Source organism: Pelophylax lessonae (assembly GCF_965119305.1).
Source record: "Pelophylax lessonae genome assembly, chromosome: 13".
In the NCBI taxonomy this organism is placed as follows: domain Eukaryota; kingdom Metazoa; phylum Chordata; class Amphibia; order Anura; family Ranidae; genus Pelophylax; species Pelophylax lessonae.
Window position 1 is genome coordinate 6,814,575 of NC_138780.1, and position 16,753 is coordinate 6,831,327.

At 49.9% G+C, this 16,753-nt stretch overlaps 1 protein-coding gene across 1 annotated transcript in view; it reads right to left on the minus strand.

The window, feature by feature from the left end:
* ARHGEF2 (Rho/Rac guanine nucleotide exchange factor 2) overlaps window positions 1–16,753 on the minus strand; it is a 150,315-nt gene that overhangs the window by 114,676 nt on the left and 18,886 nt on the right. The window contains exons 5-6 of the mRNA XM_082275564.1: window positions 14,944–14,983; window positions 14,423–14,552 (exon numbers count right to left, since the gene is read on the minus strand). Of these exons, the coding sequence (XP_082131690.1) occupies window positions 14,423–14,552; window positions 14,944–14,983 (170 nt within the window). The remainder of the gene's footprint in view (window positions 1–14,422; window positions 14,553–14,943; window positions 14,984–16,753) is intronic.

The following is a 16,753-nucleotide window of genomic DNA, read 5'->3' on the forward strand; positions in this document are numbered from 1 at the left end:
GATCCAAGTTCAGGACGCCAGGGGCGGTCCTTCCCTTGGGCGACCCAGGTCTTTCCTGGAATACATAGGCTTACACTTTAAAACTCCTCTAAAGGGAAACCCCTTCAAGTCCCTTTGTAGCTACCAGCTCTGTGACATCCTACAAAGCATACAACAATTTCTAGACAAAAAAATTGTACTTTTATAAAGTCCCTGAGAACAAGTAAAGTGATCCCAGTCCAGGACATTGAGAGCACTCTTCCCTTGGGTGTCCCAGGTCTTTCCTGGAACAAGTGGGCTTGCACTCTAAATCCCTTTAAAGGGGAATCTCTCACAGCCTCGTCATGGCCATTAGCTGTGTGACGTCCAACAAAGCATTTGATGGTCTACAGATAAGAAGTTTACTTTTATAAAGTCCGGGAGAACATGTGAAGTAATCCAACTTTAGGGCGCAGTGGGTTGTCTTCCTTTGGGCATCTCAAGTCGTTCCTGGCACAAGTGAGTTTGCACTCTAAGAGTAGAAAGTACTGGAGAACCCCTTTCAGCTTCATCATGGCCACCAGCTGTGTGACGTCCCACAAAGTGTACAATGATTTCCAGATATGAAATCGCCTTTTATAAAGTCACAGAGAACACGTGACGAGATCCCAGTCCAGGATGTGGAGGGCGGTCTTTCCTTGGGCATTCCAGGTCTTTCCTGGATCATGTGGGCTTACACTCTAAACCCCTTTAAAGGGGAACACCTCACAACCTCATCATGGCCACCAGCTGCGTGATGTCCTAAAAAACATATGATGGTTTCCAGATGAGAAATTTACTTTTATATAGTCAGGAACACATGAAGCGATCCAAGTTCAGGATGCAGTGGGCGGTCTTCCCTTGAGCGACCCAGCTCTTTCATGGAACAGGTGGTATTACACTTTAAATCTCTTCTAAAGGGAAACCCCTCCAAGTCCCATTGTGGCCACCAGCTCTGTGACATCCTACAAAGCATACAACAGTTCCCGAACAAAAAAATTTACTTTTATAAAGTCCCCGAGAACACGTAAAGAGATCCGAATTCAGGATGCAGAGGGTGCTCTTCCCTTGGGTGCCCCAGGTCTTTCAGGGCCACCAGCTGTGTGATGTCCTACAAAGCATATGGTAGGAAATTGACTTTTATAAAGTCCTCAGGAAGACGCAAAGAAATCCGAGTCCAGGACGTGGAGAGCACTTCCCCCTTTGGGCGTTTCAGGTCTTTCCTGGAACAAGTGGGCTTGCACTCTAAATCCCTCTAAGGGGGAACCCCTCAAAGCCCCACCACGGCCACCAGCTGTGTGGCATCCTACATAGAATTTTTGAAGAAATTGACTTATATAAAGTCGGGAACACATGAAGAGATCCAAGTTCAGGATCAGGACACAGTGGCCGGTCTTCCCTTGGGTTTTCTGTGTCTTTCCTGGGACAAGTGGGCTTGCACTCTAAATCCCTCTAAAGGGGAACCCCTCTCAGCTCCACCAGTGGTATGACATCCTACAAAGTGATCCAAGATCAGGACACAGTGGTGTGATGTCCTACAAGGCGATCCAAGATCAAGATGCAGTGGGTGGTCTTCCCTTGGGTTTTCTGGGTTCATTCCTGGGACAAGTGGGCTTGCACTCTAAATCCCTTTAAAGGGGAACCCCTCTCAGCTCCACCAGTGGTGTGACATCCTACAAAGGGATCCAAGATCAGGACACAGTGATGTGACATCCTACAAAGGGATCCAAGATCAGGACACAGTGGTGTGATGTCCTACAAGGCGATCCAAGATCAAGACGCGGTGGGTGGTCTTCCCTTGGGTTTTCTGGGTTCATTCCTGGGACAAGTGGGCTTGCACTCTAAATCCCTTTAAAGGGGAACCCCTCTCAGCTCCACCAGTGGTGTGACATCCTACAAAGGGATCCAAGATCAGGACACAGTGGTGTGATGTCCTACAAAGCGATCCAAGATCAAGACGCAGTGGGTGGTCTTCCCTTGGGTTTTCTGTGTCTTTCCTGGGACAAGTGGGCTTGCACTCTAAATCCCTTTAAAGGGAAACCCCTCTCAACTCCACCAGTGGTGTGACATCCTACAAAGGGATCCAAGATCAGGACACAGTGGTGTGATGTCCTACAAAGCGATCCAAGATCAAGATGCAGTGGGTGGTCTTCCCTTGGGTTTTCTGGGTTCATTCCTGGGACAAGTGGGCTTGCACTCTAAATCCCTTTAAAGGGGAACCCCTCTCAGCTCCACCAGTGGTGTGACATCCTACAAAGTGATCCAAGATCAGGACACAGTGGTGTGATGTCCTACAAAGCGATCCAAGATCAAGACGCAGTGGGTGGTCTTCCCTTGGGTTTTCTGGGTTCATTCCTGGGACAAGTGGGCTTGTACTCTAAATCCCTTTTAAGGGGAACCCCTCCCAGCCTCATCATGGCCACCAGCTGTGTGATGTCCTACAAAACATATGATGGCTTCCAGATAAGAAATTCACTTTCATAAAGTCAAGAAAACATGAAGAGATCCCAGCCCACGACGCGGAGGGCCGTTTTCCCTTGGGTCAGGTAAGGGTCCCCGGTCTTTCCCAGGACAAGTGGGCTTGCATTTTAAATCCTAAAAGAATGTCCTACAATGCATATTATGGCCTGCAGATAAGAAATTTACTTTTCGGGGAAAACACAAAGAGATCCAAGTCCAGGATGTGGTGGGCGGTCTTTCCTTGGGCGACCCGTGTTCTCAGGGCAAGCAATATGAACTTAGTTTATGCTGGTGTCAGGCGTCAGGATTTGCAGATCAGTAAAAGTGCGGTTTGGGTCCTGTTTAGTCGGCAACTACTGTCTAGAAATCGTCTGTCTTGCAAGCAATGCATATACAATGTTCTGCCATGGCAACCACGCTACGTGGGAAGAGACTGACTGAGTGCAGCAGAGAAGGGGGGGGGGGATGTCTGTAGTCTGAAAACTAAAGGGCAGGGGCAGATGGAGTATTAAAGAACCCTTGATAACGGGAAATCACCTGTCTCCGTACAACGGCCGTAAGAAAGAATGACCGTAGCAGCCGAGCGTGCCTGATTATACCCAGGTTGGACAGCCGGTGACAACATAAGCTCAGAGGAAATGTCTTCAGACCACCAGCTTCAGGACAGGTAAACGACCGCTGATCGAGCAATAAAGGTTTTTTGGGTCAACCTGCGCTTACTATTGGCTGCAGCGTAAAACCCCGGCGCTGCCTGGCGTTCGCCAGCAACACCTGAGTCAGATATGCGACAGTCTGAATGCAGCGAAGTGAGAAGGAAAACGAAGGTCACCCCCAGTGGTGACACAGAGGGACAATGGCCCATTGAAGTCAATCAGCCGAAACGAGTGTGGGAGAGAGAGAGAGAACCCACCTCCAGGATCCTGTGTGCTGTGTCACTGGCAGCCGCCCAGGTGCATTGTGGGGGGAAGGTGTCAGGTGGTCACGGAGGCGATTATTCAACGTGTCAATCCTGAGCTGATGGTTCCAAAATCCCAAATTACAGTAATAGAGGGGAAATCTTCCAATGAGGACCCTGGTGTCACACCAGAATTCCTTCACTTTGGAGGGATTTCCTCTCACTTCCTATTTAGGCTTTGGGACAGGAAGTGAAGGGAAATCTCCCCAATGGGGACACAAATGACAAAGTTTTGCTTTTAGTGACACTAATGTTTGATCTCCTCTTTTCTCCACATGTTTACCAGACAGGGTCTGTCTGATTGGAAACTGCCTGCGGTCTCTAATGAGGTAAAAGAACCACAATATGTCATGGATACGGATCCGCCGAGAGAAAGTCTAGGTGATTACAGGAACATACCGAGGCTGCAATGTCATAGCGAAAAGGGGAAGTGTCGCTAGGTGACACAGGATGCTCGGGGGTCACTGGGTGACACAGGATGCTCGGGGGTCACTGGGTTACATAAAATGCATCAAGGACACTGGGTGACAATGGGTGCTCTAAAGGGGGGGGGTCACTGGGTGACACAGGATGCTTCGGGGTCACAGAATGCTCTAGGGGTCACCAGGTTACACAGAATATATTGTCTGTGGGTAACACTGGATGCTCAGAGGGGGGGGGGTTCACTGGGTGAAACATAATGCTCTGGGGGTCACTGGGTGAAACAGGGTGCTCTAGGAGTCACGGGGCGACACAGGATGCTTTTGGGGGTCACCGGTTGACACAGGACGCCATGGGGGTCACCGGACAACACAGGATGCTATGGGGGTCACTAGGCGACATAGGAGGATATGGGGGTCACTGGTGGACACTGGATGCTATGGGGATCGCAGGGTGATGCATGATGCTATAGGGGTCACTGGATGACACAGGATGCCATGGGGGTCACCGGGCGACATAGGATGCTATGGGGGTCACCGGGTGATACCTGATGCTTTAGGGGTCACTGGATGACGCAGGATGCCATGGGGGTCACCGGGCGACACAGGATGCCATGGGGTTCACCAGGCGACACAGGATGCCATGGGGTTCACCGGGCGACACAGGATGCTATGGGGGTCACTGGGTGATACCTGATGCTATGGGGGTCACTGGATGACACAGGATGCGATGGGGGGTCACCGGGCGACACAGGATACTATGGGGGTAACCAGCGGACACTAGATGCTATTGGAGTCAAAGGTCGAAACAGGATGCTATGGGGGTCACCGGGTGACACTGAATGCTATAGGGGTCACTGGGCGACACAGAATTTTATGGGAATCACTGGAAGGCTCAAGATGCCATGGGGGGGGGGGGGGGTTCACCGGGTGACACAGGATGCTATGGGGGTCACTGGTTGACAGAGGATGCTCTGGGGGTCACCGGGTGATATAGGATGCTTTGGGGGTCACCGGGTGACATAGGATGGTATCGGGGTCATCGGGTGACACAGGATGCCATGGGGGTCACTGGGTGACACGATGCCATGGGGGTCATGGGGTGACAAAGGAGGCTCTGGCGGTCACCGGGTGACACAGGATGCCCTGCTCTGGAGTCACAGGTGGCCAGGGGTCACTGGAAGTTAAACTTTTCAAAGCTGATCTGAACAAGCTGAAGATAGAAGCTAATTGGTTGTCATGCACAGCTGCTCCAGATTTGATAAATTACCCCCCCCCCTCCCAGGATGCTCTGCATTGGGGTCACGGGTGCACAGGGGACACCGGAACCCCCAAAGAGGTCACTGGCACAGGGACGCAGCAGGGAAGCTCAGCTCAGGCATAAGGAAGCCACACCAATCAGGAAAGACGTTTCCTGATTAGCCATGGGGTCGGTGCTGCGGGTAAAACCTAAAAGATCCAGCAGTCACGCTGGAGAGGAAACCCAGTGCTGGATTTGGACGCAGACGAGTGACACCATGTGATATTTAACTAGGCCTGGTGTCACATGATAGGCATCAGGAGCTGCACTTTATGCTACAAAACAAGGTGCTGCCCCCCCCTCCCCCCTCCAGAACATCGATGTGATTTGGTAACACCGTCACGGCCCCGGCCAATTCACGTATCAATGACAGGTCCACTTCAACAGAGAGGGGCCCCGGAGGAAGGACTCTGGTCAGCTAGCTCTCCTCTTTCTGCGCAGATTAAACCCGAAGGGGTCGCGCCAAACACCGTCTTACCGCACCAAATGGTGGTGGTGGCAGGAAATCGATGCCGGGGACGCACACAGGGGAGAATTAATCCCCCGCCAGATTATCCCACCAACTAAATTACCATTAAATAGCACTTAGAGCCCGGATCTCGGGGATTTCGGGACCTTAGAAGGCAAATCCTCTTATATCTCACTCACCGGTGTTAAGCTCCTGTAGTAACGGCTCAGTACACGGCCATGGTATATGGCAGAGTCATACGGGACCAAAAGGACAAAGCACAGCCTATTGCCGGGAAGTTTGCTGCTCTAACGCGCTTACAGCTTCCTTTTTCAGAAAAGCTCCACCATTTATCATTACAAAGTGACCCTTCAGCTTCAGTCAGTGTCCCACTTGTTGTTGATTCTTCACAAAAAATTACAGTTTTATATATTTATGTTTGAAGCCTGAAATGTGGCAAAAAGTCGCAAAGTTCAAGGGGGCCGAATACTTTCGCAAGGCACTGTGTGTGTATATATATATATATATATATTTATATATATATAGCGCTGTGTAAACTGTCGGCGCTATATAAATCCTATATAATAATAATAAATATATGGAGCCTTGACTTCTGCCCAGATCAGTGGGAAGAGCCACTTCCCCCAGGAGCTCAGCCCCACCCCTGCTGTTCTAAATTCCAATGACAGATTCACATTAGCACAGAAAGCGCTGGAATCCCAATGCAAACTGTATATGAGGCCTTGACTTTTGGGCAAGTCAGTTGTAAGACACTCCCCCCCCAAGAGCTTAGCCCCACCCCTGCTGTTCCACAGTGCAGTGGCAGATTCCCATGTGCCCAGAGAGCTCCAAAATTGCAACACAAGCCATATATATAAAAAGCGCTGCGTAAACTGTTGGCGCTATATAAATCCTATATAATAATAATAATAATATATGGAGCCTTGACTTTTGCCCAGATCAGTGGGAAGAGCCAGTCCCCCCAGGAGCTCAGCCCCACCCCTGCTGTTCTAAATTCCAATGACAGATTCACATTAGCATAAAAAGCACTGGAATCCCAATGCAAACTGCATATGAGGCCTTGACTTTTGGGCAAGTCAGTTGTAAGACACTCCCCCCCAAGAGCTTAGCCCCACCCCTGCTGTTCCACAGTGCAGTGGCGGATTCCCATGTGCACAGAGAGCTCCAGAATCCCAACAAACGCCACATATAGAGCCTTGACTTCAGCCCAGGTCTGTGAGAAGAGCCACTCCCCCCAGAAGCTCAGACCCACCCTTGCTGTTCCATATTTCAAAGATCGATTTGCAGGTGCCTAGAGAGCTCTGGAATCCCAGAGCAAGCTCTAAATGAGGCCTTGAGTTTTGCACAAGTCAGTGGTAAGTCGCTCCTCCTAGGAGCTCAGCCCCACCTTTGCGGCTCCAAATTTCAATGATCGATTCTGATGTGTCCAGAGAAGTCTGGAATCCCAATGTAAGTTATAAATAGGATCTCGACTTCCACCTAAGTCAGTGGAAAGTCCCTCCCCTTAGCAGCTTAGCCCCACCCCTGTTCAATATTTCAACAACTGGCTCCAATGTGCCCAGAGAGCTCTTGAATCCCAACGCAAGCTATATATGAAGCCTTAACTTTTTCCCAAGTCATTGGGAAGGGCCAAGGAGCTTAGCCCTGCCCCTGCTGTTTCTAAATCCCATGTGCCCATAGAGGGATGGAATCCCAATGGAAGCTGTATATGAGGCCTCGACTTCTGCCCAGGTCAGCGGTAAGACACTCCCCCGAGGAGCTTAGCCTAACCCCTATTATTCAATATTCCAACAACTGATTCCCGTACACCCAAAGAGCTCTGGAATCCCAATTCACCCCATATACAGGGCCTTAACCTTTTACCAAGTGAGTGGCAAGAACAACTCCCCCCAATAGCTAAGCCCCACCCCTGCTGTTCCACATTCCAATGCGAACAGCACAAATATGAATACAGTGTACAGGCAATCGGTTTACGTCCCTACAGGCTCGCACAGGAAGGCGGTACAATATTTATTTCACTGCAAACAGGACGCCTGGGGACAAAAACCTGCAACACCCCCAACCGTCCTGTGAATGAGGGGTCTGTATATGATGAGAGTTTGTGTTTTGGGCTTTACCGGCCCTTTAAACAGCGTGTTCTTTCCCAGCCCCCGAGTCATTGTGGTCCCTTATTGTCACTGACAGGAAGACATGGCCAGCCGCGTTATCACACCGCCTGCAGGAAACTCCTCACATCCTGTGTCCCTCCGTCTGACTTCCTCTCCGTTCTGTTTTCATGAGATACAAGAGGAGCCGTCACTCACCCCCTAAATACCGACTCCGCCTACAATCCGTTATCAGCTCCGGGGACACAACACAGGGCCCCTAACCCAATATCTGTGTGTGCACAGCTTGTGTCCTGCCAGGGAGGAAACACAACCCACTCTGCAGAGCATTCCACCACTGAGCTCCCTATAGAGCTGCAGAACATCGCTCCATCCCATCCCCCTCCTGACAGATCCATATTGATATATTCTGCAGATTATTTAATCACTGACCTCTCTATAGATCTGCAGAACATCGCTCCCTCCCATTCCTCTCCTGACAGATCCAGATTGATATATTCTGCAGATTATCCCACCACTGACCCCTCTAGAGATCTGCAGAACATTGCTCCATCACATCCCCCCCCCCCCCCGACAGATCCATTGTGCAGATTATTCCACCACTGACCTCCCTATAAATATGCAGAACATCGCTCTGACCCATTTCCCTCCTTACAGATCCCGATTGATATATTATTCTGCAGATTATCCCATCACTGACCTCTCTAGAGATCTGCAGAACATCCCTCCGTCCCATCCCCCTCCTGACAGATCCATATTGATATATTCTGCAGATTATTCCACCACTGACCTCCCTATAAATCTGCAGAACATCGCTCCATCCCATCCCCCTCCTGACAGATCCATATTGATATATTCTGCAGATTATTCCACCACTGACCTCCCCAAAGATCTGCAAAACATCAGACCATCCCATCCTCTGACATCCATTCTGCAGATTGTTCCACCACTTCCCTCCCTAGAGATCTGCAGAACATCGCTCCCATCCCCCTCCTGACAGATTCACAGATTCATATTGATATATTCTGCAGATTATCCCATCACTGACCTCTCTAGAGATCTGCAGAACATTGCTCCGTCCCATCCCCCTCCTGACAGATCCATATCCATCTGCAGATTATTTCACCACTAACCTCCCAAAAAATCTGCAGAACATCAGTCCATCCCCCCCTCCTGACAGATCCACTCCTCAGATTATTCCACCACTGACTTCCCTATAAATCTGCAGAACATCGCTCCCTCCCACCCCCCTCCTTACAGATCCATATTGATATATTCTGCAGACCATCCCATCCCCTGACATCCATTCTGCAGATTATTCCACCACTTCCCTCCCTAGAACATTGCTAGAGATCTGCAGAACATCGCTCCCATCCCCCTCCTGACAGATCCATATTGATATATTCTGCAGATTATCCCACCACTGACCCCTCTAGAGATCTGCAGAACATCGCTCCATCCCATCCCCCTCCTGACAGATCCATATTGATATATTCTGCAGATTATCCCACCACTGACCCCTCTAGAGATCTGCAGAACATTGCTCCATCCCACCCCCCTCCTGACAGATCCATATTGATATATTCTGCAGATGATAAGGTGTATGAAGTGAATGGGGGAGGTATGGGGCGCAGTGTAGCTCGCACCTCTGATTAGTGATGCTGATGAATACCTGTGCGGTGTGTGGGTGGGGGGGTACGTCATACACAGAGGTAGGGGCACGGTGAGTAATGAGGCTCACACTTGGCTCGGCCTCCCCCTTCGGAGCAGACTGGCAGGAAATGCCAGAATTATGAGTAGCGGCTGATGCAACGCTCAGTCAATCGCTGGGCCGGACCGCTGAACAGCTACCCCTAGTGTCTGAGCCCTGGAGGTGACATCACGGCAGAAGCACGACGGCCAAGAGGCGCGCAGCAGCTGCTCCCACGGCCAATCCTCACCCTTCACTGCCAGAGACTTTTAGTTAGAACCTCGGTCAGGGATTCCTCCTTAACCACTTGCTTACCGGGCACTTATACCCCCCTTCCTGCCCTGGACAATTTTCAGCTTTCTCACACTTTGAATGACAATTGCGCGGTCATGCAACGCTCTACCCAAATGATATTTGAATCATTTTTTTTTAATGCAAATACAGATTTCTTCTGGTGGTGTTCAATCACCGCTGGAGTTTTTAGGTTTTGTTTAAACAAAACAAAAAAAAAACTTGAAAAAAACAAAAAGTTTTTCATATTTTCTTAGAAAGTTTGCAAACGGTCATTTTTCTCCTTCACTGATGAGCACTGATAGGCTGCACTAATGGACACTGATGGGCACTGATAGGTGGCAATGATGGGCACTGATAAGGCGGCACTGGTGGGCACTGATCAGGAGGCACTAATAGGTGGCACTGATAGGCGGCACTGATAATTGACACTGATGATGAGGCACTGGTGGGCACTGATTGGTGGCACTGATAGGTGGCACTGGTAGGCGCTGATAGGTGGCACTGAAGACCACTGATGGGCACAGATGAGGCAGCACTGGTGGGCACTGATCAGGAGGCACTAATAGGTGGCACTGATAGGCGGCACTGATAATTGACACTGATGATGAGGCATTGGTGGCACTGATGGGCACTGATAGGTGGCACTGGTAGGCGCTGATAGGTGGCACTGATGACCACTGATGGGCACAGATGAGGCAGCACTGGTGGGCACTGATCAGGAGGCACTAATAGGTGGCACTGATAGGCGGCACTGATAATTGACACTGATGATGAGGCACTGGTGGGCACTGATCAGGAGGCACTAATAGGCGGCACTGATAGGTGGTACTGATGGGAACTAATAGGCGCTGGTAGGTGGCACTGATAGGCAGCACTGATAATTGACACTGATGATGAGGCACTGGTGGGCACTGATTGGCGGCACAGATGGGCACTGGTGGGCACTGATTGGTAGCACTAGTGGGCAAAAATTGGCAGCACTGATGAGCACTGATAAGTGGCACTGGTGGGCCCTGGTTAGCAGTACTAATGGGCACTGGTAGGTGGCACTGGTGGGCACTGATGATGAGGCACTGGTGGGCACTGATTAGCGGCACTGATGGGCACTGATAGGTGGCACTGGTAGGCGCTGATAGGTGGCACTGATGACCACTGATGGGCACGGATGAGGCAGCACTGGTGGGCACTGATCAGGAGGCACTAATAGGTGGCACAGAGAGGTGGCAGTGATAGGTGGTACTGATGGGAATTAATAGGCACTGGTAGGTGGCACTGATAGGTAGCACTGATAATTGACACTGATGATGAGGCACTGATAGGTGGCACAGATGGGCACTGGTGGGCACCGATTGGTAGCACTAGTGGGCATAAATTGGCAGCACTGATGAGCACTGATAAGTGGCACTGGTGGGCCCTGGTTAGCAGTACTAACGGGCACTGGTGGGCACTGATTAGCAGCACTGGTGGGCACTAAGGGGACCGACGTCCCTCTAACAGAAGCTGGTAATGGCTTTCTTCTTTTTTTTACAGCTGACTGCGTGAGGAATATAAAAAAAAAGAAAACAGATTACCGGCTTCTGTTTACTTCCATGATCAGCTGTGATTGGCCCTTTACCCCGCTCTGTGATCAGCCGAGTCCCAAGGCGCAGCATGAGAACGGGAGGACGTCCATGTACACCCTCCCGGGCGAAGGAAGCCGGCGCTGTGGCAGTCTCTTGGCCATAGCGCGGGCACCAAGCGCCAAAAATCAGCATTGTTTTTTTTACTAGAAAATACCAGGAATCCCCCAAAATAAATATTAGCTGAAAGCAGAGGCCCTGGAAAATAAAATGGTGGTAGTTGCAATTTTTTTGTGTTACACAATATTTGTGCAGTTACTTATAAATCACAGGAAAAAAATACAAACCTACATTAATTTTAGCGCACACACAATATTATACCCAAGTGTTTGGTAAAATATAAAAGATGAGATTGAGTCGAGTAAATGGATACCAAACATGCCAAGCCGACTACATGCCATGTATTTCCACAACAAAAATAACCAGGCATTTAAAGTTTGAATAATACTCAACAAATCTATAACATAACCCCCCCCCCCCCCCCCCCCCCGAACCCAACATACCGATACCTACAAAAGTCATTAGTCAATCCAACCAGTGTATTGAAATCTATATATCGAGATCGCAGCCGAAAGAAGAGATCAGGCTTGCAGTGGGTGTGGCTGCTCTATAAGCGGAGATCAGGCTTGCAGTGGGTGTGGCTGCTCTATAAGCGGAGATCAGGCTTGCAGTGGGTGTGGCTGCTCTATAAGCGGAGATCAGGCTTGCAGTGGGTGTGGCTGCTCTATAAGCGGAGATCAGGCTTGCAGTGGGTGTGGCTGCTCTAGAGGCTGAGGGGAGGGACTTGCAAAAGCACAGGAACTCAATGTGGGCCTCAGGGATGTAGAGATGTTTGCTTGCAGCCTCAAAATAAAAAGCTGGAGAGGGGGCGGGGCAGTGACACCATACCTGTAGTATGGGAGATCTAAAATGCGTTGTCAGCTCCTTTCATTTGGCACAGCAGAGGGACCACACAAGGATCTGCAGGACTTTTCCCGCACACCAACCAAGCTGCAAAAGGATGTTTCGAGTCCTCAGGATCTCTCACACCCTCCAGATAATCCTCAGCTTCCCAGGCCAGACAGATCACTCCGAATTACCATCAGCAGTCCTGACCTCTGGCTGAACTCTGAATGAGTCCGGTCTGACCTTCTCCTTCTCTCCACCTCTGCCACCCTACAACCGGCTCCTGAACCCCACCTGAACTCTGCGTGCTTCTCTCCACCTCCACCACACTATACAGCGGTGATATCTACACTACAACCGGCTTCTGAACCACACCTCGACTCTGCGTGCTGCTCTCCCCCTCCACCACACTATACAGCGGTGATATCTACACTACAACCGGCTTCTGAACCACACCTCAACTCTGCGTGCTGCTCTCCACCTCCACCACACTATACAGCGGTGATATCTACACTACAACCGGCTTCTGAACCACACCTCAACTCTGCGTGCTGCTCTCCACCTCCACCACACTATACAGCGGTGATATCTACACTACAACCGGCTTCTGAACCACACCTCAACTCTGCGTGCTGCTCTCCACCTCCACCACACTATACAGCGGTGATATCTACACTACAACCGACTCCTGAACCACACCTCAACTCTGCGTGCTGCTCTCCACCTCCACCACACTATACAGCGGTGATATCTACACTACAACCGGCTTCTGAACCACACCTGAACTCTGCGTGCTGCTCTCCACCTCCACCACACTATACAGCGGTGATATCTACACTACAACCGGCTCCTGAACCACACCTGAACTCTGCGTGCTTCTCTCCACCTCCTCCACACTATACAGCGGTGATATCTACACTACAACCGGCTCCTGAACCCCACCTCAACTCTGCGTGCTGCTCTCCACCTCCACCACACTATACAGCGGTGATATCTACACTACAACCGGCTCCTGAACCACACCTCAACTCTGCGTGCTGCTCTCCACCTCCACCACACTATACAGCGGTGATATCTACACTACAACCGGCTTCTGAACCACACCTCAACTCTGCGTGCTTCTCTCCACCTCCTCCACAATATACAGCGGAGATATCTACACTACAACCGGCTCCTGAACCACACCTGAACTCAGTTAGAACCTCCTAGGGACCTCAGTTTGAGACTATTATGGTCCTCAGTTAGAACCTCCTAGGGTCCTCAGTTTGAGACTATTATGGTCCTCAGTTAGAACCTCCTAGGGTCCTCAGTCAAAGACTGCCATGTTCCCCAGTTAGAACCTCCTAGGGACTTCAGTTAGAGACTGTTATGGTCTTCAGTTGGGTCTTCAGTTAGAGGCTACCATGGTTCTCAGTTAGAACTTCCTAGGGACCTCAGTCAGAGACTGCCATGGCCCTCAGTTAGAACCCCCTAGGGACCTAAGTCAGAGACTGTTATGGTCCTCAGTTAGAACCTCCTATGGACCTCAGTTAGATACTATTATGGTCTTCAGTTGGGTCTTCAGTTAGAGGCTACCATGGTGCTCAGTTAGAACCTCCTAGGGACCTCAGTTCGAGACTATTATGGTCCTCAGTTAGAACCTCCTAAGGTCCTCAGTCACAGACTGCCATGTTCCCAGTTAGAACCTTCTAGGGACCTCAGGTAGAGACTGTTATGGTCTTCAGTTGGGTCTTCAGTTGGACCACTATTATGGTCCTCAGAACCTCCTAAGGTCCTCAGTCACAGACTGCCTTGGTGCTCAGTTAGAACTTCCTAGGGACCTCAGTCAGAGACTGCCATGGTCCTCAGTAAGAACCTCCCATGGACCTCAGTCATAGACTGCCATGGTCCTCGGTTAGAACCTCCTAGGGACCTCAGTCACAGACTGTTGTGGTCCTAATTTAGAACCTCCTAGGGACCTCAGTTAGAGACTGTTATGGTTAGGTCTTCAGTTAGAGGCTCCCATGGTGCTCAGTTAGAACCTCCTAGGGACCACAGTCAGAGACTGCCATGGCCCTCAGTTAGTATCTCACAGGGACCTCAGTAAAAGACGGTTATGGTCCTCAGTGTGCTGCTCCAGTCCCTCCACCTCACTATACAGCAGTGATATCTACAATACAACGACTCCTGAACCACACCAGAACTCTGCGTGCTGCTCCAGTCCCTCCCCCGACCTCTCTTCCCACCTACCTTATGTTTGCCGCTGGTCATCTTCCTGATGAAGCTCAGCGTCCTCCCGAAGGGGGACTCCTCCTTCAATCTGTTCTCCTTCTCGTCTGTCTCCAGAGCGTCGATCTCCCCGCAGCTCACTGTGCTCAGTCTGGGGGGGGGGGGGGGGGGACAAACAGATCGCACTGGATTAACCCAAGGAAGAGACTTAGAGGATCAATAAGTTCTATCAGGCTGAAATCTTTAAAAATGTGCACCAAGGGGATCTGCCATGGATAAAATCACATGACCAGTCTTAGTGCCAAACTAAGAAACTGCCATATCCAACATGGACTGCCAGTCCATTAAACACAAGCATGGGGCTGGGGATGCCACAATGTAACCAATAAACTGAGGCCCTGTGCAGACTTTACACAGACAGGGAGACAATTACAGGAGCAGGGGGAGGAGTATTGCGGCAAATCATCCCCATTATAACTGCATGGAGGATGTTCTCATTTTATTTCCAAAATCATAGCAGAGTGCAGGGATTGGACACTTACCCGTTGCTCATGCGTTGTCCGCGAGAGAAGAGAGACACATCTGTGGGGAGATAAATCGGGGATGTTAGACATGTGATGGGTCACACATGGGACAATCTACTACCAGGAGCGGCTGGGGGGAAATTGGGAGCCAAACCCTAAAAAATCCCATCAACCATATCTACTACTGGAAAGGTAAGAGAGGGCAAGAATCAGGACCTCCTGCTGAGGACCCCTCTAGTGATATAAAGATCTATATAGAGGAATCAGGACCTTCCATCCTCCTGCTGGTGACCCCTCTAGTGATATAAAGATCTATATAGAGGGATCAGGACCTCCTTCCTCCTGCTGGTGACCCCTCTAGTGATATAAAGATCTATATAGAGGGATCAGGACCTCCTGCTGGTGACCCCTCTAGTGATATAAAGATCTATATAGAGGAATCAGGACCTTCCATCCTCCTGCTGGTGACCCCTCTAGTGATATAAAGATCTATATAGAGGAATCAGGACCTCCTTCTTCCTACTGGTGACCCCTCTAGTGATCTAAAGATCTATATAGAGGAATCAGGACCTCCTTCCTTCTCCCGGGGACCCCTCTAGTGATAGAAAGATTAAAATGAGTAATTAGGACCTCTTTCCTCCTGCTGGTGACCCCTCTAGAGATCTAAAGATCTATATAGAGGAATCAGGACCTCCTTCCTCCTGCTGGGGACCCCTCTAGTGATATAAAGATCTATATAGAGGAATCAGGACCCCCTTCCTCCTGCTGGTGACCCCTCTAGTGATATAAAGATCTATATAGAGGAATCAGGACCTCCGTCCTCCTGCTGGTGACCCCTCTAGTGATATAAAGATCTATATAGAGGAATCAGGACCCCCTTCCTCCTGCTGGTGACCCCTCTAGTGATATAAAGATCTATATAGAGGAATCAGGACCTCCTTCCTCCAGCGGGTGACCCCTCTAGTGATCTAAAGATCTATATAGGGGAATCAGGACCTCCTTCCTCCTGCTGGTGACCCCTCTAGTGATATAAAGATCTATATAGAGGAATCAGGACCTCCTTCCTCCTGCTGGTGACCCCTCTAGTGATATAAAGATCTATATAGAGGAATAAGGACCTCCTTCCTCCTGCTGGGGACCCCTCTAGTGATATAAAGATCTATATAGAGGAATCAGGACCTCCTTCCTCCTGCTGGTGACCCCTCTAGTGATCTAAAGATCTATATAGGGGAATCAGGACCTCCTTCCTCCTGCTGGTGACCCCTCTAGTGATATAAAGATCTATATAGAGGTATCAGGACCTTCCTTCCTCCTGCTGGTGACCCCTCTAGTGATAAAAAGATCTATATAGAGGAATCAGGACCTCCTTCCTCCTGCTGGGGACCCCTCTAGTGATATAAAGATCTATATAGAGGAATCAGGACCTTCTTCCTCCTGCTGGTGACCCCTCTAGTGATATAAAGATCTATATAGAGGTATCAGGACCTTCCTTCCTCCTGCTGGTGACCCCTCTAGTAATATAGACAGACCTTTGTGAAATGTTAACCTTTCACGGTGGCCACCGGCCTTCAAGACACATGATTGCACATCCGTGGTCTCAGAAGCATTAAACAAGAACAGATCCGACCACAGAGATATCAGGACGGAAATCACATTACAAATGCGGTATTTCAGAATGAGACAAAGCCAGTCACAGGACAGGTCACTGTCATACACTGCAGGACAACAGCTCCCTCTAGTGGGCAGGAAGTGTCAGGTCACTTTATGAAGTACACTGGAACTTTGGCTGTGTGGACTTCCACAAGGGAACTAAAAATTAAAAGGGAAA